At 48.0% G+C, this 24,494-nt stretch overlaps 1 protein-coding gene across 1 annotated transcript in view; it reads left to right on the plus strand.

The window, feature by feature from the left end:
• Nucleotides 1–2,113: 2,113 nt before the first annotated feature.
• LOC142244636 (uncharacterized) overlaps nt 2,114–24,494 on the plus strand; it is a 31,052-nt gene continuing 8,671 nt past the window's right edge. The window contains exons 1-4 of the mRNA XM_075316896.1: nt 2,114–2,307; nt 16,195–16,308; nt 20,141–20,215; nt 21,154–21,204. Of these exons, the coding sequence (XP_075173011.1) occupies nt 2,197–2,307; nt 16,195–16,308; nt 20,141–20,215; nt 21,154–21,204 (351 nt within the window). The 5' untranslated portion in view covers nt 2,114–2,196. The remainder of the gene's footprint in view (nt 2,308–16,194; nt 16,309–20,140; nt 20,216–21,153; nt 21,205–24,494) is intronic.

A 24,494-nucleotide genomic window follows, 5' to 3' on the forward strand; every position in this document is an offset into this window, starting at 1 on the left:
CTGTGTATCTAATCCTCTCCTGTGTGATACTGTCTGCTGAGCTGTGTATCTAATCCTGTCCTGTGTGATACTGCCTGCTGAGCTGTGTATCTAATCCTGTCCTGTGTGATACTGTCTGCTGAGCTGTGTATCTAATCCTCTCCTGTGTGATACTGTCTGCCGAGCTGTGTATCTAATCCCATCCTGTGTGATACTGTCTGCTGAGCTGTGTATCTAATCCTCTCCTGTGTGATACTGTCTGCTGAGCTGTGTATCTAATCCTCTCCTGTGTGATACTGTCTGCTGAGCCGTGTATCTAATCCTATCCTGTGTGATACTGTCTGCTGAGCCATGAATCTAATCCTCTCCTGTGTGATACTGTCTGCTGAGCTGTGTATCTAATCCTCTCCTGTGTGATACTGTCTGCTGAGCTGTGTATCTAATCCTCTCCTGTGTGATACTGTCTGCTGAGCTGTGTATCTAATCCTCTCCTGTGTGATACTGTCTGCTGAGCCGTGTATCTAATCCTATCCTGTGTGATACTGTCTGCTGAGCTGTGTATCTAATCCTCTCCTGTGTGATACTATCTGCTGAGCTGTGTATCTATCCTGTGTGATACTGTCTGCTGAGCCATGAATCTAATCCTCTCCTGTGTGATACTGTCTGCTGAGCTGTGTATCTAATCCTCTCCTGTGTGATACTGTCTGCTGAGCTGTGTATCTAATCCTCTCCTGTGTGATACTGTCTGCTGAGCTGTGTATCTAATCCTCTCCTGTGTGATACTGTCTGCTGAGCCGTGTATCTAATCCTATCCTGTGTGATACTGTCTGCTGAGCCAGGAATCTAATCCTCTCCTGTGTGATACTGTCTGTTGAGCTGTGTATCTAATCCTCTCCTGTGTGATACTGTCTCCTGAGCTGTGTATCTAATCCTCTCCTGTGTGATACTGTCTCCTGAGCCGTGTATCTAATCCTATCCTGTGTGATACTGTCTGCTGAGCCATGAATCTAATCCTCTCCTGTGTGATACTGTCTGCTGAGCTGTGTATCTAATCCTATCATGTGTGATACCGTCTGCTGAGCTGTGTATCTAATCCTCTCCTGTGTGATACTGTCTGCTGAGCCATGAATCTAATCCTCTCCTGTGTGATACTGTCTGCTGAGCTGTGTATCTAATCCTATCATGTGTGATACTGTCTGCTGAGCTGTGTATCTAATCCTCTCCTGTGTGATACTGTCTGCTGAACTGTGTATCTAGTCCTCTCCTGTGTGATACTGTCTGCTGAGCTGTGCATCTAATCCCATCCTGTGTGATACTGTCTCCTGAGCCGTGTATCTAATCCTATCCTGTGTGATACTGTCTGCTGAGCCATGAATCTAATCCTCTCCTGTGTGATACTGTCTGCTGAGCTGTGTATCTAATCCTATCATGTGTGATACCGTCTGCTGAGCTGTGTATCTAATCCTCTCCTGTGTGATACTGTCTGCTGAGCCATGAATCTAATCCTCTCCTGTGTGATACTGTCTGCTGAGCTGTGTATCTAATCCTATCATGTGTGATACTGTCTGCTGAGCTGTGTATCTAATCCTCTCCTGTGTGATACTGTCTGCTGAACTGTGTATCTAGTCCTCTCCTGTGTGATACTGTCTGCTGAGCTGTGTATCTAATCCTCACCTGTGTGATACTGTCTGCTGAGCCATGTATCTAGTCCTCTCCTGTGTGATACTGTCTGCTGAGCTGTGTATCTAATCCTCTCCTGTGTGATACTGTCTGCTGAACTGTGTATCTAGTCCTCTCCTGTGTGATACTGTCTGCTGAGCTGTGTATCTAATCCTCTCCTGTGTGATACTATCTGCTGAGCCGTGTATCTAATCCTCTCCTGTGTGATACTGTCTGCTGAGCTGTGTATATAGTCCTCTCCTGTGTGATACTGTCTGCTGAGCTGTGTATCTAATCCTGTCCTGTGTGATACTGTCTGCTGAGCTGTGCATCTAATCCCATCCTGTGTGATACTGGCCCTCTTTGGGTTGCGGGTTTGCTCTCTGTTTTCTCCACAGATGTTTGACCCCATAAGTAGCTTAATACAAAGGGGGAAGGGACTGAGACATTTCATGCCCCGCGGCTCCATTCACAGGAAGAGGGGGAGGGCGGCTGCTCCGGCGCTCGGAGGAGACTTTTTCATTGTTAATGTAGTGGGGCGCGGAGGGTCCGTCAGATATGAGGGGGCTGCTGATTCTGGGGTGCGTGGCTCTTGGCCTTCTGCTGGTGGCCGCGTCTCATCAGGACCTGGAGGAGTCCGAGACAGAAGCCAGGAATGAAGGAGTCCAGGTAAGTGGCCACAATGAGCACAGGACAGGATGGAGGGAAAGTGACTGACAGAGCGCAGAAAAGTATAAGTCCTGGATAGAGAGAGGCAGACAGAGCGCAGCCTTATTATAAGTCCTGGATAGAGACAGGTAGACAGAGCGCAGAAAAGTATAAGTCCTGGATAGAGAGAGGCAGGCAGAGCGCAGAAAAGTATAAGTCCTGGATAGAGAGAGGCAGACAGAGCGCAGAAAAGTATAAGTCCTGGATAGAGAGAGGCAGACAGAGCGCAGAAAAGTATAAGTCCTGGATAGAGAGAGGCAGACAGAGCGCAGCCTTATTATAAGTCCTGGATAGAGAGAGGCAGACAGAGCACAGCCTTATTATAAGTCCTGGATAGAGAGAGGCAGACAGAGCACAGCCTTATTATAAGTCCTGGATAGAGAGAGGCAGACAGAGCGCAGCCTTATTATAAGTCCTGGATAGAGAGAGGCAGACAGAGCGCAGCCTTATTATAAGTCCTGGATAGAGAGAGGCAGACAGAGTGCAGCCTTATTATAAGTCCTGGATAGAGAGAGGCAGACAGAGCGCAGCCTTATTATAAATCCTGGATGGAGAGAGGCAGACAGAGCGCAGCCTTATTATAAGTCCTGGATAGAGAGAGGCAGACAGAGCGCAGAAAAGTATAAGTCCTGGATAGAGAGAGGTAGACAGAGCGCAGAAAAGTATAAGTCCTGGATAGAGAGAGGCAGGCAGAGCGCAGAAAAGTATAAGTCCTGGATAGAGAGAGGTAGACAGAGCGCAGAAAAGTATAAGTCCTGGATAGAGAGAGGCAGGCAGAGCGCAGAAAAGTATAAGTCCTGGATAGAGAGAGGCAGACAGAGCGCAGAAAAGTATAAGTCCTGGATAGAGAGAGGCAGACAGAGCGCAGAAAACTATAAGTCCTGGATAGAGAGAGGCAGACAGAGCGCAGAAAAGTATAAGTCCTGGATAGAGAGAGGCAGACAGAGCGCAGCCTTATTATAAGTCCTGGATAGAGAGAGGCAGACAGAGCACAGCCTTATTATAAGTCCTGGATAGAGAGAGGCAGACAGAGCGCAGCCTTATTATAAGTCCTGGATAGAGAGAGGCAGACAGAGCGCAGCCTTATTATAAGTCCTGGATAGAGAGAGGCAGACAGAGCGCAGCCTTATTATAAGTCCTGGATAGAGAGAGGCAGACAGAGCGCAGCCTTATTATAAATCCTGGATGGAGAGAGGCAGACAGAGCGCAGCCTTATTATAAGTCCTGGATAGAGAGAGGCAGACAGAGCGCAGCCTTATTATAAGTCCTGGATAGAGAGAGGCAGACAGAGCGCAGCCTTATTATAAGTCCTGGATACACAGAGGCAAAACAGAGCGCAGCCTTATTATAAGTCCTGGATAGAGAGAGGCAGACAGAGCACAGCCTTATTACAAGTCCTGGATAGAGAGAGGCAGACAGAGCGCAGCCTTATTATAAGTCCTGGATAGAGAGAGGCAGACAGAGCGCAGCCTTATTACAAGTCCTGGATAGAGAGAGGCAGACAGAGCGCAGCCTTATTATAAGTCCTGGATAGAGAGAGGCAGACAGAGCGCAGCCTTATTATAAGTCCTGGATGGAGAGAGGCAGACAGAGCTCAGCCTTATTATAAGTCCTGGATGGAGAGAGGCAGACAGAGCGCAGCCTTATTATAAGTCCTGGATAGAGAGAGGCAGACAGAGCGCAGCCTTATTATAAGTCCTGGATAGAGAGAGGCAGACAGAGCGCAGCCTTATTATAAGTCCTGGATAGAGAGAGGCAGACAGAGCGCAGCCTTATTATAAGTCCTGGATAGAGAGAGGCAGACAGAGCGCAGCCTTATTACAAGTCCTGGATAGAGAGAGGCAGACAGAGCGCAGCCTTATTATAAGTCCTGGATAGAGAGAGGCAGACAGAGCGCAGCCTTATTATAAGTCCTGGATAGAGAGAGGCAGACAGAGCGCAGCCTTATTATAAGTCCTTGATACACAGAGGCAGACAGAGCGCAGCCTTATTATAAGTCCTGCATAGAGAGAGGCAGACAGAGCGCAGCCTTATTACAAGTCCTAGATAGAGAGAGGCAGACAGAGCGCAGCCTTATTATAAGTCCTGACTAGAGAGAGGCAGACAGAGCGCAGCCTTATTATAAGTCCTGGATAGAGAGAGGCAGACAGAGCGCAGCCTTATTACAAGTCCTGGATAGAGAGATGCAGACAGAGCGCAGCCTTATTACAAATCCTGGATAGAGAGAGGCAGACAGAGCGCAGCCTTATTATAAGTCCTGGATAGAGAGCAGCAGACAGAGCGCAGACTTATTACAAGCCCTGGATAGAGAGCAGCAGACAGAGCACAGACTTATTACAAGCCCTGGATAGAGAGCGGCAGACAGAGCGCAGACTTATTACAAGCCCTGGATAGAGAGAGGCAGACAGAGCGCAGCCTTATTATAAGTCCTGGATAGAGAGAGGCAGACAGAGCTCAGCCTTATTATAAGTCCTGGATGGAGAGAGGCAGACAGAGCGCAGCCTTATTATAAGTCCTGGATAGAGAGAGGCAGACAGAGCTCAGCCTTATTATAAGTCCTGGATACACAGAGGCAGACAGAGCGCAGCCTTATTATAAGTCCTGGATAGAGAGAGGCAGACAGAGCGCAGCCTTATTATAAGTCCTGGATAGAGAGAGGCAGACAGAGCGCAGCCTTATTATAAGTCCTGGATAGAGAGAGGCAGACAGAGCGCAGCCTTATTATAAGTCCTGGATAGAGAGAGGCAGACAGAGCGCAGCCTTATTATAAGTCCTGGATAGAGAGAGGCAGACAGAGCGCAACCTTATTATAAGTCCTGGATAGAGAGAGGCAGACAGAGCGCAGCCTTATTATAAATCCTGGATAGAGAGAGGCAGACAGAGCGCAGCCTTATTATAAATCCTGGATAGAGAGAGGCAGACAGAGCGCAGCCTTATTACAAGTCCTGGATAGAGAGAGGCAGACAGAGCGCAGACTTATTAGAAGTCCTGGATAGAGAGAGGCAGACAGAGCACAGCCTTATTATAAGTCCTGGATAGAGAGAGGCAGACAGAGCGCAGCCTTATTATAAGTCCTGGATAGAGAGAGGCAGACAGAGCGCAGCCTTATTATAAGTCCTGGATAGAGAGAGGCAGACAGAGCGCAGCCTTATTATAAGTCCTGGATAGAGAGAGGCAGACAGAGCGCAGCCTTATTATAAATCCTGGATGGAGAGAGGCAGACAGAGCGCAGACTTATTACAAGCCCTGGATAGAGAGAGGCAGACAGAGCACAACTTTATTATAAGTCCTGGATGGAGAGAGGCAGACAGAGCGCAGCCTTATTATAAGTCCTGGATAGAGAGAGGCAGACAGAGCGCAGCCTTATTAGAAGCCCTGGATAGAGAGAGGCAGACAGAGCACAACTTTATTATAAGTCCTGGATGGAGAGAGGCAGACAGAGCGCAGACTTATTACAAGCCCTGGATAGAGAGAGGCAGACAGAGCACAACTTTATTATAAGTCCTGGATGTAGAGAGGCAGACAGAGAGCAGACTTATTACAAGCCCTGGATAGAGAGAGGCAGACAGAGCACAACTTTATTATAAGTCCTGGATAGAGAGAGGCAGACAGAGCGCAGCCTTATTATAAGTCCTGGATAGAGAGAGGCAGACAGAGCACAACTTTATTATAAGTCCTGGATAGAGAGAGGCAGACAGAGCGCAGACTTATTATAAGTCCTGGATAGAGAGAGGCAGACAGAGCGCAGCCTTATTATAAGTCCTGGATACAGAGGCAGACAGAGCGCAGCCTTATTATAAGTCCTGGATAGAGAGAGGCAGACAGAGCGCAGCCTTATTATAAATCCTGGATACAGAGGCAGACAGAGCGCAGCCTTATTATAAGTCCTGGATAGAGAGAGGCAGACAGAGCGCAGCCTTATTATAAGTCCTGGATAGAGAGAGGCAGACAGAGCGCAACTTTATTATAAGTCCTGGATAGAGAGAGGCAGACAGAGCGCAGCCTTATTACAAATCCTGGATACAGAGGCAGACAGAGCGCAGCCTTATTACAAGTCCTGGATAGAGAGAGGCAGACAGAGCACAGCCTTATTACAAGTCCTGGATAGAGAGAGGCAGACAGAGCGCAGCCTTATTATAAGTCCTGGATACAGAGGCAGACAGAGCGCAGCCTTATTACAAGTCCTGGATAGAGAGAGGCAGACAGAGCGCAGCCTTATTATAAGTCCTGGATACAGAGGCAGACAGAGCGCAGCCTTATTACAAGTCCTGGATACACAGAGGCAGACAGAGCGCAGCCTTATTACAAGTCCTGGATAGAGAGAGGCAGACAGAGCGCAGCCTTATTACAAATCCTGGATACAGAGGCAGACAGAGCGCAGCCTTATTACAAGTCCTGGATAGAGAGAGGCAGACAGAGCGCAGCCTTATTACAAATCCTGGATACAGAGGCAGACAGAGCGCAGCCTTATTATAAGTCCTGGATAGAGAGAGGCAGACAGAGCGCAGCCTTATTACAAGTCCTGGATAGAGAGAGGCAGACAGAGCGCAGCCTTATTATAAGTCCTGGATAGAGAGAGGCAGACAGAGCGCAACTTTATTATAAGGCCTGGATAGAGAGAGGCACACAGAGCGCAGCCTTATTATAAGTCCTGGATAGAGAGAGGCAGACAGAGCGCAGCCTTATTACAAGTCCTGGATAGAGAGAGGCAGACAGAGCGCAACTTTATTATAAGTCCTGGATAGAGAGAGGCAGACAGAGCGCAGCCATTGTGTTAAGTACAACATGGAGAGCAACTTTAGACATGAATAGAGAGGGGCAGAGAGAGCGCAGCTTTATTATGAGTACAACATACAGAGCGACATAAGCGCAACCTTCAAAGTCCTGGATAGAGAGCGACATGAGACACGGGGATAGAGAGAGCGCAGCCTTGTAAGTATAGGATAGAGAGCAACATGAGACACGGGGATAGAGAGAGCGCAGCCTCATAAGTATAGGATAGAGAGCGACATGAGAGACGGGGATAGAGAGAGCGCAGCCTCATAAGTATAGGATAGAGAGCGACATGAGACAGATGAGGTGAGAAAGCAACATGACATACAGAGAGAGCGAGGCAAAGAGAGCGACGTGAGACAGAGACACAAGGAGACCGCCACATGGAACACACAGAGACTAAAAGAAATAACATGAGGACGGAACAGAGATGTGAGGGAGAGCGGCAAAAAGACATTCTGCTTCTGTTGCCCAAAGTGACCAATCACATTGCAGCTTTTATCTTACACTTTGCTTTGGTAAAATGAAAGCTGCACTGTAATTGGTTGCTATGAGCAACAGAGACTGATTTACATTTTCCATGATGTGTGATCCAGAGATGATGGGAGTGATACCATGTGTGATCCAGAGATGATGGGGGTGATACCATGTGTGATCCAGAGATGATGGGGGTGATACCATGTGTGATCCAGAGATGATGGGGGTGATACCATGTGTGATCCAGAGATGATGGGGGTGATACCATGTGTGATCCAGAGATGATGGGGGTGATACCATGTGTGATCCAGAGATGATGGGAGTGATACCATGTGTGATCCAGAGATGATGGGGGTGATACCATGTGTGATCCAGAGATGATGGGGGTGATACCATGTGTGATCCAGAGATGATGGGGGTGATACCATGTGTGATCCAGAGATGATGGGGGTGATACCATGTGTGATCCAGAGATGATGGGAGTGATACCATGTGGGATCCAGAGATGATGGGGGTGATACCATGTGTGATCCAGAGATGATGGGGGTGATACCATGTGTGATCCAGAGATGATGGGGGTGATACCATGTGTGATCCAGAGATGATGGGGGTGATACCATGTGTGATCCAGAGATGATGGGGGTGATACCATGTGTGATCCAGAGATGATGGGGGAGATACCTTGTGTGATCCAGAGATGATGGGAGTGATACCATGTGTGATCCAGAGATGATGGGAGTGATACCATGTGTGATCCAGAGATGATGGGAGTAATATCATGTGTGATCCAGAGATGATGGGAGTGATATCATGTGTGATCCAGAGATGATGGGGGTGATACCATGTGTGATCCACAGATGATGGGGGTGATACCATGTGTGATCCAGAGATGATGGGGGTGATACCATATGTGATCCAGAGATGATGGGAGTGATACCATGTGTGATCCAGAGATGATGAAAGTGATACCATGTGTGATCCAGAGATGATACCATGTGTGATCCAGAGATGATGGGAGTGATACCATGTGTGATCCAGAGATGATGGGGGTGATACCATGTGCGATCCAGAGATGATGGGAGTGATACCATGTGTGATCCAGAGATGATGGGGGTGATACCATGTGTGATCCAGAGATGATGGGGGTGATACCATGTGTGATCCAGAGATGATGGGGGAGATACCATGTGTGATCCAGAGATGATGGGGGTGATATCATGTGTGATCCAGAGATGATGGGAGTGATACCATGTGTAATCCAGAGATGATGGGAGTGATATCATGTGTGATCCAGAGATGATGGGGGTGATACCATGTGTGATCCAGAGATGATGGGGGTGATACCATGTGTGATCCAGAGATGATGGGAGTGATACCATGTGTGATCCAGAGATGATGAAAGTGATACCATGTGTGATCCAGAGATGATGGGAGTGATACCATGTGTGATCCAGAGATGATACCATGTGTGATCCAGAGATGATACCATGTGTGATCCAGAGATAATGGGTGTGATACCATGTGTGATCCAGAGATGATGGGGGTGATACCATGTGGGATCCAGAGATGATGGGGGAGATACCATGTGTGATCCAGAGATGATGGGAGTGATACCATGTGTGATCCAGAGATGATGGGAGTGATACCATGCGTGATCCAGAGATGATGGGAGTGATACCATGTGTGATCCAGAGATGATGGGAGTGATACTATGTGTGATCCAGAGATGATGGGGGTGATACCATGTGTGATCCAGAGATGATGGGGGTGATACCATGTGTGGTCCAGAGATGATGGGGGTGATACCATGTGTGATCCAGAGATGATGGGGGTGATACCATGTGTGATCCAGAGATGATACCATGTGTGATCCAGAGATAATGGGAGTGATACCATGTGTGATCCAGAGATGATGGGGGTGATACCATGTGGGATCCAGAGATGATGGGGGAGATACCATGTGTGATCCAGAGATAATGGGGGTGATACCATGTGTGATCTAGAGATGATGGGAGTGATACCATGTGTGATCCAGAGATGATGGGGGTGATACCATGTGTGATCCAGAGATGATGGGAGTGATACCATGTGTGATCCAGAGATGATGGGGGTGATACCATGTGTGATCCAGAGATGATGGGGGTGATACCATGTGTGATCCAGAGATGATTGGAGTGATACCATGTGTGATCCAGAGATGATGGGGGTGATACCATGTGTGATCCAGAGATGATGGGGGTGATACCATGTGTGATCCAGAGATGATGGGGGTGATACCATGTGTGATCCAGAGATGATACCATGTGTGATCCAGAGATGATACCATGTGTGATCCAGAGATAATGGGAGTGATACCATGTGTGATCCAGAGATGATGGGGGTGATACCATGTGTGATCCAGAGATGATGGGAGTGATACCATGTGTGATCCAGAGATGATGAAAGTGATACCATGTGTGATCCAGAGATGATGGGAGTGATACCATGTGTGATCCAGAGATGATACCATGTGTGATCCAGAGATGATACCATGTGTGATCCAGAGATAATGGGAGTGATACCATGTGTGATCCAGAGATGATGGGGGTGATACCATGTGGGATCCAGAGATGATGGGGGAGATACCATGTGTGATCCAGAGATGATGGGAGTGATACCATGTGTGATCCAGAGATGATGGGAGTGATACCATGTGTGATCCAGAGATGATGGGAGTGATACCATGTGTGATCCAGAGATGATGGGAGTGATACCATGTGTGATCCAGAGATGATGGGGGTGATACCATGTGTGATCCAGAGATGATGGGGGTGATACCATGTGTGGTCCAGAGATGATGGGGGTGATACCATGTGTGATCCAGAGATGATGGGGGTGATACCATGTGTGATCCAGAGATGATACCATGTGTGATCCAGAGATGATACCATGTGTGATCCAGAGATAATGGGAGTGATACCATGTGTGATCCAGAGATGATGGGGGTGATACCATGTGGGATCCAGAGATGATGGGGGAGATACCATGTGTGATCCAGAGATAATGGGGGTGATACCATGTGTGATCCAGAGATGATGGGGGTGATACCATGTGTGATCCAGAGATGATGGGAGTGATACCATGTGTGATCCAGAGATGATGGGAGTAATATCATGTGTGATCCAGATATGATGGGGGTGATACCATGTGTGATCCAGAGATGATGGGGGTGATACCATGTGTGATCCAGAGATGATGGGGGTGATACCATGTGTGATCCAGAGATGATGGGGGAGATACCTTGTGTGATCCAGAGATGATGGGAGTGATACCATGTGTGATCCAGAGATGATGGGAGTGATACCATGTGTGATCCAGAGATGATGGCAGTAATATCATGTGTGATCCAGAGATGATGGGAGTGATATCATGTGTGATCCAGAGATGATGGGGGTGATACCATGTGTGATCCACAGATGATGGGGGTGATACCATATGTGATCCAGAGATGATGGGAGTGATACCATGTGTGATCCAGAGATGATGAAAGTGATACCATGTGTGATCCAGAGATGATACCATGTGTGATCCAGAGATGATAGGAGTGATACCATGTGTGATCCAGAGATGATGGGGGTGATACCATGTGCGATCCAGAGATGATGGGAGTGATACCATGTGTGATCCAGAGATGATGGGGGTGATACCATGTGTGATCCAGAGATGATGGGGGTGATACCATGTGTGATCCAGAGATGATGGGGGAGATACCATGTGTGATCCAGAGATGATGGGGGTGATATCATGTGTGATCCAGAGATGATGGGAGTGATACCATGTGTAATCCAGAGATGATGGGAGTGATATCATGTGTGATCCAGAGATGATGGGGGTGATACCATGTGTGATCCAGAGATGATGGGGGTGATACCATGTGTGATCCAGAGATGATGGGGGTGATATCATGTGTGATCCAGAGATGATGGGAGTGATACCATGTGTAATCCAGAGATGATGGGAGTGATATCATGTGTGATCCAGAGATGATGGGGGTGATACCATGTGTGATCCAGAGATGATGGGAGTGATACCATGTGTGATCCAGAGATGATGAAAGTGATACCATGTGTGATCCAGAGATGATGGGAGTGATACCATGTGTGATCCAGAGATGATACCATGTGTGATCCAGAGATGATACCATGTGTGATCCAGAGATAATGGGTGTGATACCATGTGTGATCCAGAGATGATGGGGGTGATACCATGTGGGATCCAGAGATGATGGGGGAGATACCATGTGTGATCCAGAGATGATGGGAGTGATACCATGTGTGATCCAGAGATGATGGGAGTGATACCATGTGTGATCCAGAGATGATGGGAGTGATACCATGTGTGATCCAGAGATGATGGGAGTGATACCATGTGTGATCCAGAGATGATGGGGGTGATACCATGTGTGATCCATAGATGATGGGGGTGATACCATGTGTGGTCCAGAGATGATGGGGGTGATACCATGTGTGATCCAGAGATGATGGGGGTGATACCATGTGTGATCCAGAGATGATACCATGTGTGATCCAGAGATAATGGGAGTGATACCATGTGTGATCCAGAGATGATGGGGGTGATACCATGTGGGATCCAGAGATGATGGGGGAGATACCATGTGTGATCCAGAGATAATGGGGGTGATACCATGTGTGATCTAGAGATGATGGGAGTGATACCATGTGTGATCCAGAGATGATGGGGGTGATACCATGTGTGATCCAGAGATGATGGGAGTGATACCATGTGTGATCCAGAGATGATGGGGGTGATACCATGTGTGATCCAGAGATGATGGGGGTGATACCATGTGTGATCCAGAGATGATGGGAGTGATACCATGTGTGATCCAGAGATGATGGGGGTGATACCATGTGTGATCCAGAGATGATGGGGGTGATACCATGTGTGATCCAGAGATGATGGGGGTGATACCATGTGTGATCCAGAGATGATGGGGGTGATACCATGTGTGATCCAGAGATGATGGGGGTGATACCGTGTGGGATCCAGAGATGATGGGGGTGATACCATGTGTGATCCAGAGATGATGGGGGTGATACCATGTGTGATCCAGAGATGATACCATGTGTGATCCAGAGATGATACCATGTGTGATCCAGAGATAATGGGAGTGATACCATGTGTGATCCAGAGATGATGGGGGTGATACCATGTGTGATCCAGAGATGATGGGAGTGATACCATGTGTGATCCAGAGATGATGAAATTGATACCATGTGTGATCCAGAGATGATGGGAGTGATACCATGTGTGATCCAGAGATGATACCATGTGTGATCCAGAGATAATGGGAGTGATACCATGTGTGATCCAGAGATGATGGGGGTGATACCATGTGGGATCCAGAGATGATGGGGGAGATACCATGTGTGATCCAGAGATGATGGGAGTGATACCATGTGTGATCCAGAGATGATGGGAGTGATACCATGTGTGATCCAGAGATGATGGGAGTGATACCATGTGTGATCCAGAGATGATGGGAGTGATACCATGTGTGATCCAGAGATGATGGGGGTGATACCATGTGTGATCCAGAGATGATGGGGGTGATACCATGTGTGGTCCAGAGATGATGGGGGTGATACCATGTGTGATCCAGAGATGATGGGGGTGATACCATGTGTGGTCCAGAGATGATGGGGGTGATACCATGTGTGATCCAGAGATGATGGGGGTGATACCATGTGTGGTCCAGAGATGATGGGGGTGATACCATGTGTGATCCAGAGATGATGGGGGTGATACCATGTGTGATCCAGAGATGATACCATGTGTGATCCAGAGATGATACCATGTGTGATCCAGAGATAATGGGAGTGATACCATGTGTGATCCAGAGATGATGGGGGTGATACCATGTGGGATCCAGAGATGATGGGGGAGATACCATGTGTGATCCAGAGATAATGGGGGTGATACCATGTGTGATCCAGAGATGATGGGGGTGATACCATGTGGGATCCAGAGATGATGGGAGTGATACCATGTGTGATCCAGAGATGATGGGAGTGATACCATGTGTGATCCAGAGATGATGGGAGTGATACCATGTGTGATCCAGAGATGATGGGAGTAATATCATGTGTGATCCAGATATGATGGGAGTGATACCATGTGTGATCCAGAGATGATGGGAGTGATACCATGTGTGATCCAGAGATGATGGGAGTGATACCATGTGTGATCCAGAGATGATGGGAGTAATATCATGTGTGATCCAGATATGATGGGAGTGATACCATGTGTGATCCAGAGATGATGGGAGTGATACCATGTGTGATCCAGAGATGATGGGGGTGATACCATGTGTGATCCAGAGATGATGGGAGTGATACCATGTGTGATCCAGAGATGATGGGGGTGATACCATGTGTGATCCAGAGATGATGGGGGTGATACCATGTGTGATCCAGAGATGATGGGAGTGATACCATGTGTGATCCAGAGATGATGGGGGTGATACCATGTGTGATCCAGAGATGATGGGGGTGATACCATGTGTGATCCAGAGATGATGGGGGGTGATACCATGTGTGATCCAGAGATGATGGGGGTGATACCATGTGTGATCCAGAGATGATGGGGGTGATATCATGTGTGATCCAGAGATGATGGGGGTGATACCGTGTGGGATCCAGAGATGATGGGGGTGATACCATGTGTGATCCAGAGATGATGGGGGTGATACCATGTGTGATCCAGAGATGATGGGGGAGATACCATGTGTGATCCAGAGATGATGGGAGTGATACCATGTGTGATCCAGAGATGATGGGGGTGATACCATGTGTGATCCAGAGATGATGGGAGTGATACCATGTGTGATCCAGAGATGATGGGGAATATACCATGTGTGATCCAGAGATGATGGGAGTGATACCATGTGTGATCCAGAGATGATGAAAGTGATACACTGTGTGATCCAGAGATGATGGGGGTTATATCATGTGTGATCCAGAGATGATGGGAGTGATACCATGTGTGATCCAGAGATGATGGGGGTGATACCATGTGTGATCCAGAGATGATGGGGGTGATACCATGTGTGATCCAGAGATGATGGGAGTGATACCATGTGTGATCCAGAGATGATGGGGGTGATACCATGTGTGATCCAGAGATGATGGGGGTGATACCGTGTGGGATCCAGGGATGATGGGGGTGATACCATGTGTGATCCAGAGATGATGGGGGTGATACCATGTGTGATCCAGAGATGATGGGGGAGATACCATGTGTGATCCAGAGATGATGGGAGTGATACCATGTGTGATCCAGAGATGATGGGGGTGATACCATGTGTGATCCAGAGATGATGGGAGTGATACCATGTGTGATCCAGAGATGATGGGGAATATACCATGTGTGATCCAGAGATGATGGGAGTGATACCATGTGTGATCCAGAGATGATGAAAGTGATACACTGTGTGATCCAGAGATGATGGGGGTTATATCATGTGTGATCCAGAGATGATGGGAGTGATACCATGTGTGATCCAGAGATGATGGGAGTGATACCATGTGTGATCCAGAGATGATGGGGGTGATACCATGTGTGATCCAGAGATGATGGGGGAGATACCATGTGTGATCCAGAGATGATGGGGGTGATACCATGTGTGATCCAGAGATGATGGGGGTGATACCATGTGTGATCCAGAGATGATGGGGGTGATACCATGTGTGATCCAGAGATGATGGGGGTGATACCATGTGTGATCCAGAGATGATGGGAGTGATACCATGTGTGATCCAGAGATGATGGGGGTGATACCATGTGTGATCCAGAGATGATGGGGAATATACCATGTGTGATCCAGAGATGATGGGAGTGATACCATGTGTGATCCAGAGATGATGAAAGTGATACACTGTGTGATCCAGAGATGATGGGAGAGATACCATGTGTGATCCAGAGATGATGGGAGTGATACCATGTGTGATCCAGAGATGATGGGGGTGATACCATGTGTGATCCAGAGATGATGGGGGTGATACCATGTGTGATCCAGAGATGATGGGAGTGATACCATGTGTGATCCAGAGGTGATGGGAGTGATACCATGTGTGATCCAGAGATGATGGGAGTGATACCATGTGTGATCCAGAGATGATGGCAGTGATACGCTGTGTGATCCAGAGATGATGGGAGTGATACGCTGTGTGATCCAGAGATGATGGGAGTGATACGCTGTGTGATCCAGAGATGATGGGAGTGATACGCTGTGTGATCCAGAGATGATGGGAGTGATACGCTGTGTGATCCAGAGATGATGGGAGTGATACGCTGTGTGATCCAGATATGATGGGAGTGATACGCTGTGTGATCCAGAGATGATGGGAGTGATACGCTGTGTGATCCAGAGATGATGGGAGTGATATGCTGTGTGATCCAGAGATGATGGGAGTGATACGCTGTGTGATCCAGAGATGATGGGAGTGATACGCTGTGTGATCCAGAGATGATGGGAGTGATACACTGTGTGATCCAGAGATGATGGGAGTGATACATTTAATGTTTGTTTCTTTTCAGGGAGATTTGGTGAAGGACAGAGACATTCGATCAACAGGAGGAAAGAAATCCAAACCACCCAAAACGGGAGTGTGGAGCACCCTGTCGAGACCGAGCAAGACGAAGGTGAAAAGGGTGAGTACACGGCAGCGGAGAGGAGACAAGTGTCCATGCCCAATATAACACACAGAAACAAGCAGGAAAGTATACAGATAAGGAGCGGATTTACAATAATATTTAAGTCACAACAAAGTACAAGACGCCCAATTAAAATCAGGCACAAAAATGGCCACAAGAAACAGAATTGATCAGAGTCTAAATAGAATGTCAGGAAGGCTCCGATCTTTTGCTGTTACTCCCCGTGTGATATCTGGGCTGTAATATAACTGCTGTTCCATAATTTTCTGACTTCCAGAATACAGACAATTTGGGATAAGTTAAGTCCTGTTTAGACTCGGCTCAGTCCTGTTTAGACTCGGCACAGCCCTGTTTAGACTCGGCTCAGTCCTGTTTAGACTCGGCTCAGTCCGGTTTAGACTCGGCTCAGTCCTGTTTAGACTCGGCTCAGTCCTGTTTAGACTCGGCTCAGTCCTGTTTAGACTTGGCTCAGTCCTGTTTAGACTCGGCTCAGTCCTGTTTAGACTTGGCTCAGTTCTGTTTAGACTCGGCTCAGTCCTGTTTATTGTGACAATTGTTGTGCCTTTTAATTGTTTTTTGATTCGGCGTCTTCTGCTTTTTTTTGTACCTTAAATAAAAATTTTTTTAAAGCGGATATCCCTTTTTTTGTATGCATACCTTATTTTTTTATTTTGTCTTATTACTTCTGGAGTATGTTAAGGTGATCCCGAAATATCATTGGTGTTCTCTTTATAAGTAACATACAGTGGGGAAAATAAGTATTTGATCCTCTGCCGATTTTGCAGTTTTCCCCCTACACAGAATGGAGAGGGCTGTGATTTTTATCATAGGTAACTTCAACTGTGACAGAATAACAAAAAAATGCAGAAAATCCCATTGTATGATTTATGAATAATTAATTTGCATTTTATTGCATGAAATAAGTATTTTATCACCAACCAACCAGCAATAATTCTGTTCACAGACCTGTTATTTTTCCCCTACTCTGCACTCATTACCTGGATTAATTACACCTGTGTGAACCCATTACCTGTATAAAAAACCCCAGTCCACACACTCAATCACACTCCAACCTCTTCACCATGGCCCCAAGATCAAAGAGCTCTCTAAGGACATCAGGGACAAAATTGTAAACCTGCACAAGGCTGAGGTAGGCTACAGGACAATAGGCAAGCAGCTTGGTGAGAAGGCAACAACTGTTGGCGTAATTCTTAAAAATGGAAGAAACTCAAGATGATTGTCAGTCTTACTCGGTCTGGGGCTTCATGCAAGATATTGCCATGTGGCATAAGGATGATTCTGAGAAAGGTCAGAAATCAGCCCAGAACTACATGGGAGGAACTGGTCAATGACCTGAAGAGAGCTGGGTCCACAGTCTCAAAAATTATCATTAGTAACACACTATGTTGTCATGGACTAAAATCCTGCAGGACACACACAGGACATGTGAGCACAGGACCAGCTCAACTGGTCTTGTGCTCACACCAGCACAGGTCCAGTGTTTGAAGTTTATCAATGACCATCTGGATGATCCAGAGGAGACATTGGAAATGCTCATGTGGTCAGATGAGACCAAAATAGAACTTTATAGTATCATCTGCACTAACTGTGTTTGGAGGAAGAAGGATGAGTATAACTCCAAGAGCACCATCCCAACCGTGAAGCATGGGGGTGAAAGCATCATACTTTGGGGTGCTTTCTCTGTAAAGAGGACAGGAAGACTGCACTGTATTGAAGAGAGGATGGATGGGGGTCATGTAACACAAGATTTTGGCCAACAACTTCCCTCCCTCAGTAAGACCATTGAAGGCAGGTCATGGCTGGGTCTTCCAGCAAGACATCGACCCAAAACACAGCCAGGGCAACTAAGAAGCGGATCCATAAGAAGCATTTCAAGGTCCTGGAGTGGTCTAGCCAGTTTCCATACCTGAACCCAATAGGAAATCTTTAGAGGAACATGAAGCTCAATGTTACCCAGCGACAGCTCCGAAACCTGAAAGATCTGGAGAAGATCTGTATGGAGGAGTGACATGAAAGATCTGGAGAAGATCTGTATGGGGGAGTGACCTGAAAGATCTGGGGAAGATCTGTGTGGAGGAGTGACCTGAAAGATCTGGAGAAGATATGTGTGGAGAGTGACCTGAAGGATCTGGGGAAGATCTGTGTGGAGGAGTGGCCTGAAAGATCTGGAGATCTGTATGGAGGAGTGACCTGAAGGATCTGGAGAAGATCTGTATGGAGAAGTGACCTGAAATATCTGGAGCAGATCTGTATGGAGAAGTGACCTGAAATATCTGGAGAAGTTCTGTATGGAGGAGTGACCTGAAAGATCTGGAGAAGATCTGTATGGAGGAGTGACCTGAAAGATCTGGAGAAGATCTGCATGGAGGAGTGACCTGAAAGATCTGGAGAAGATCTGTGTGGAGGAATGACCTGAAAGATCTGGAGAAGATCTGTATGGAGGAGTGACCTGAAAGATCTGGAGAAGATCTGTATGGAGGAGTGACCTGAAAGATCTGGAGAAGATCTGCATGGAGGAGTGACCTGAAAGATCTGGAGAAGATCTGTGTGGAGGAATGACCTGAAAGATCTGGAGAAGATCTGTATGGAGGAGTGACCTGAAAGATCTGGAGAAGATCTGTATGGAGGAGTGACCTGAAAGATCTGGAGAAGATCTGTATGGAGGAGTGACCTGAAAGATCTGGGGAAGATCTGTATGGAGGAGTGACCTGAAAGATCTGGAGAAGTTCTGTATGGAGGAGTGACCTGAAAGATCTGGAGAAGATCTATATGGAGGAGAGACCTGAAAGATCTGGAGAACATCTGTATGGAGGAGTGACCTGAAAGATCTGGAGAAGTTCTGTATGGAGGAGTGACCTGAAAGATCTGGAGAAGATCTGTATGGAGGAGTGACCTGAAAGTCCTGGAGAAGATCTTTATGGAGGAGTGACCTGAAGTATTTGGGGAAGATCTGTATGGAGGAGTGACCTGAAGGATCTGGTGAAGATCTGTGTGGCGGAGTGGCCTGAAGGATCTGGGGACGATCTGTATGGAGGAGTGACCTGAAAGATCTGGAGAAGATCTGTATGGAGGAGTGACCTGAAAGATCTGGAGAAGATCTGTATGGAGGAGTGACCTGAAAGTTCTGGAGAAGATCTGTGTGGAGGAGTGGCCTAAAAGATCTGGAGAAGATCTGTATGGAGGAGTGACCTGAAAGATCTGGAGAAGATCTGTATGGAGGAGTGACCTGAAAGATCTGGAGAAGATCTGTGTGGAGGAGTGGCCTAAAAGATCTGGAGAAGATCTGTATGGAGGAGTGACCTGAAAGATCTGGAGAAGATCTGTGTGGAGGAGTGGCCTAAAAGATCTGGAGAAGATCTGTATGGAGGAGTGACCTGAAAGATCTGGAGAAGATCTGTGTGGAGGAGTGGCCTAAAAGATCTGGAGAAGATCTGTATGGAGAAGTCGCCGAAACCCCTGTTGCAGTGTGTGCAAACATAGGAAAGATCTACCGGAAACGTCCGACCTCTTTAACTGCAAACAAAGGTTTCTACCAAATATTAAGTTCTGTTTTTCTATTGTATCAAATACTTACGGTATTTCATGCAATAAAATTCAGAATAATTATGTATAAATCCCACAATGGGATTCTCTGGATTTTTTTTTTTATTTTGTCACAGGTGAAGTTACCTACGATAGAAATTACAGACCTTTCTATTCTTTGTAGGTAGAAAACTACAAAATCCGCAGAGGATCAAATCCTTATTTTCCGCACAGTATACTCCGCGTCCGGCGCCGCCGTCTGTAACTGTCCCATCATCTCTTCCAGAGCGCTGAAGGATTCTTCACTCAGGATGGGAAAGTGAAGAAATGTCGCGGATGTTTCACGTCTTTGATTCTAAAGGTAGGTAACGTCCAACCCTCCATCTTTTCTATTGTGGGACTACAATTCCCAGCATGCCCTGACAGCCGCAGCTAATCACAACCATCTTTTGACACAAGTTTCCTAAAAATGATCCCTGTCACGGAGGTAAATGGTAACTTCTGACCCCCAAAGTAGCAGTATGGAGGGGTTCACACTGTAGTCAGGAAGTTTCTGAAACTTTTTCACTTCAGTTTTTGTAACTTTCTGGAACTTTTAGTAAATTTCTAGAACTATGGTTTTAAGGCCATGTGCCCACGGGAGCTGGCACCTGCGGACGTTTCTGCAGGAATTTCCGCAGGTTCTCGCAGCAACTCCCTGGAATCGCAGCTATCCATTGCTGCGGTATTTCTGCGGAATTCTTGCGGTAAACCTGTGGAAACGGTGCGGATTTCGTGTGGAATTCCTTCCTTGTATCTCCATAGTGGAAAGGCAGGAATGGCGCAGATAATTCTGCATAAATAATGGGCATGCAGTTACGTGCGGCTGCGGTAAATCCACAGCTTTTTCCGCAGCCGCACGTACCGCAGCATTGATACAGCACTCCCCAAATCCCATAGGATAACATGGGGAGTGTCTGTACTTGCGTAAACCAGCGGATTTATCTGGAAAATCTAGAAAATCCGCGGGTTTTCCCACAGCAAAATCCGCAGGTACTTTCTCCCGTGGGCACATGGCCTAAACGTCATGGACTTGTTGCTCATCCTGGAAGAGTGAAGTGGTCGTCAGGCTCCGCTGTATGGGCAGCCAGGCTGTGACTTTGGGTCCTGGTGGACAGAGGGGTGTCAGATGGGGGGGGCAGCTCGGAGGGATATCTCTAGGTCCTTTTTGTGGCCGCTGCCCTTATTAGTAGTCCTTGGGAGGAGGAAGCGCGGTCTGTCAGGCTAAGGTTTAGTTTTATATTTATCCTGATGTTTCAGGGAGAAGCCGACGTTAGACGCCTTCCGCCCCAGAATGCACGACGACAGCGGGTAAGAAAAATGAATATCTGTGAAAATAAGCCGAGAGGAGGCGTAACAGGGGGCCCGGGGCCACTATACAACATCTGGGGCCATCACCTGTCATGTGCCATCGTACAACACAGACCTCTAGTGCAGGCTCATTTTGGGGAGGTATAGACATGGCCGTCCTCAACGATATTTAAAGGGGAGCTCTATTAAAATCCTTAGGTTGCTGCTTTAAGATTGCAAAATGGAGACATGCAGATCCTGGAGAGATCTGGATGTGTCATGATTGGGGGAGACCCCCTTAAGATCCAGGTTTGCACTGCACCCAGAATTGAGTGCCCACTCCACAGGGTCATATCCACCCTCATCTGTGGATCCACGAAGGCCAGAATCAGCGAAGGACGGGGGGAGACTGGAGGGCGCTCTGCCTCTTGAGCAATAGGACGCCCATAGGGAAATTCCTGCGTTATTTTTTCGGATAGTTATGTGAATGGATGACGGGCTGCAGCTGGTTCTTCAAGGGCGACATCTGGATCTAGCAAAAAGTCTGTAAACAAGGCGAGAAACAGGCACGAGAAGAGCTTCTGAGATTAATGAGAGGAAATGGGACATTAAACAGCTGCAGACGTGTCCTTACTAATAGGGAATGTTCATCTGCGTCTTCACCGCATCCTGCTGCTCGTCACGTACCTGGAATCCTGCGAAAACAGAATCGGGGGGTTATATCAGGGTATAAATGGACGGAATTTAGAGAAAAGAGGGAAAATGTGGTTCACATGGATCAGGACAGTGATTGGGTTTTGGTTTCTGCTAAATTACCCTATGGGGGCGCTGTTGCACTAGTGTCTATGGAACAACTTGTTGGGATAGTGGTGAGAAATGGTACTGCACCTCATGGAAGTCTCAGTAAGCTGCAGATTAGATGTCAAATATCCCAGAAATGACAGCTCCTCACGAGAACACAACACTCCTGACATGCTCTGTGCTGCTGGGAACCTCGTCATTTCTAATCCCTCATTTGTCTCCTTCCATTTATCATCTGACATAAGACCCAGGCCATGTCATATACTCCTGTCCATATACTCTGTGCTGCTGGGTCCTGCTCCTTCCTGTGTATCTCTGTGTCCTCCTATAAGATCAGCGCTCTCCTCTCCTGAAATCCTCTGTGCTGCTGGGACATACTCCTTCCTCTATGTATCTCTTTTTTTTTCTCATTAACGTACACTTTGCGCCCCATCCCCCATCTTCCCATCCCCCATCTTGACAGAAAAAAACCCAGAAATGTACAAATTTTATAACAAAAAGGAAAACTGAAATATCACGTGGTCATAAGTATTCAGCCCCTTTGCTCAGTATTGAGTAGAAGCACCCTCCTTTTGAGGTAGTACAGCCATGAGTCTTCTTGGGATCCTGGATTTGGGGATCCTCGGCCATTCTTCCTTGCTGATGCTTTCCAGTCCCGTCAGGTTGGATGGTGAACGTTGGTGGACGCCATTTTTAGATCTCTCCAGAGATGCTCAATTGGGTTTAGGTCAGGTCTCTGGCTGGGCCGGTCAAGAATGGTCGCAGAGTTGTTCTGAAGCCACTCGTCTGTTATTTTAGCTGTGTGCTTAGGGTCATTGTCTTGTTGTAAGGTGAACATTTAGCCAAGTCTGAGGTCCAGAGCATCTGGAAAAGGTTTTCTTCCAGGATATCTCTGTACTTGGCCGCATTCATCTTTCCTTCAATTACAACAAGTCATCCTGTCCCTACCCCCATAGCATGATGCGGCCAAAACCAGGTGTACCACCCCGCGGCCTCAGCTGCGTCCGCCGAGCCGCTCGGATCCGTGCTCGCGTTCTACGGGTGGTGGCTCGAGCCTCTCACAGACCCGGGGGTCACGTCGCTCTGCAAGGGGGTTTGGCTCTACGCGCGGGGGATGCAGGTATTTAGTTTTGGGATGATTGTTCGTGACGCCACCCACGGGTTGTGGTGATTGTAGACACCACCGCTGCGGTGAAGGTACGGGGACTCCCGGGATCGGTGTAGTGGCGCAGCTAGGTGTTGACCCCTCCGTGGGTAGGGGAGATTGGTCCCGGGGCCCGGTTGGCGACAGCCGGGGTGCAGGGCACAGTGTTGCGGTGCAGCGCGGTGCGGTGCCTGAGGGCACTGGTGTACTCACTCTGATACAAGACACTGGAGGCACTGCCAAACCAAACAGGGTGATGAACGGGGCCCGCAGCCGGCTGCAGCTTCTCCAGTCTGGTTGGCAATGTCCGCCTTTCTCCTGCACCTGTGTATGTGATCTTGGCTACTGTGACTGGGCACTGGTAGTCCGCTCCCCGGCGTATAAGTATCATAGGAGCCCGTTTGCCCGTAGACGCTGGCCCCTTGGATCTCTGGCCTTTGGCGGTGGCTCCTATCCGGTCGGGTTGGGCTGTTGCCTTTAATCGGGACTTAGGTGGGAATGAACCCCTGAGGTCCAGACCGCAATCAGTTGATTTGACTATGGTGGTGGCTTATAGCCTAGTTCGTGGTCTGAGTACCCTGCCTGGTGCTCCGGTATCCAGTTGGCTCCCCGGTTCGGTTCCGGCGGGCCACTACCCTGTCCCGGTCCCTTACGGTTCCACCGGTCGTATTCCCAGTCTCCTGCAGGCGACCACTACCATCTGCCTGCCTGACTGATCGGGGATCCTAGGCTCCAACCCAGGCCCCGCGCAGAACTGCACTCCTCTCTCTTCCAAGCCTAATCTCCAACTCTCTTGTGTTTTCCTGCCTCAGGCCAGCAGACTCCTCGGAGGGTGTGTCTATCCGCCTGACTCCGCCCACCTGGTGTGCCTGTCTGACTCTGAGGGAGGCAATCAGGTCTTTGGTTGACTGATGGTACCTTTCTAGTGTGGGGGTGTAGGTGGTGTGTGTAGTGACCTGTGACCCCTGGGTGTCCAGGGCGTCACACATGCTTCACTATGGGGATTGTATTGGGCAGGTGATGAGCGGTGCCTGGTTTCTCCACACATACCGCTTAGGATTATCACCAGAAAGTTGTATCTTCGTCTCATCAGAGCAGAGAATCTTATTTCTCATAGTCTGGGGGTCCTTCATGTGTTTTCTTGATATACTCTATCCGGGCTTTCATGTGTCTTGCACTGAGGAGAGGCTTCCGTCGGCCACTCTGCCATAAAGGCCGGACTGGTGGAGGCTGCGGTGATAGGTGACTTTGTGTAACTTTCTTCCATCTCTCTACTGCATCTCTGGAGCTCAGCCGCAGTGATCTCGTGGTTCTTCTTTACCTCTCTCCCCAAGGCTCTTCTCCCACGATTGCTCAGTTTGACTGG

Source organism: Anomaloglossus baeobatrachus, chromosome 6 (assembly GCF_048569485.1).
Source record: "Anomaloglossus baeobatrachus isolate aAnoBae1 chromosome 6, aAnoBae1.hap1, whole genome shotgun sequence".
Classification (NCBI taxonomy): domain Eukaryota; kingdom Metazoa; phylum Chordata; class Amphibia; order Anura; family Aromobatidae; genus Anomaloglossus; species Anomaloglossus baeobatrachus.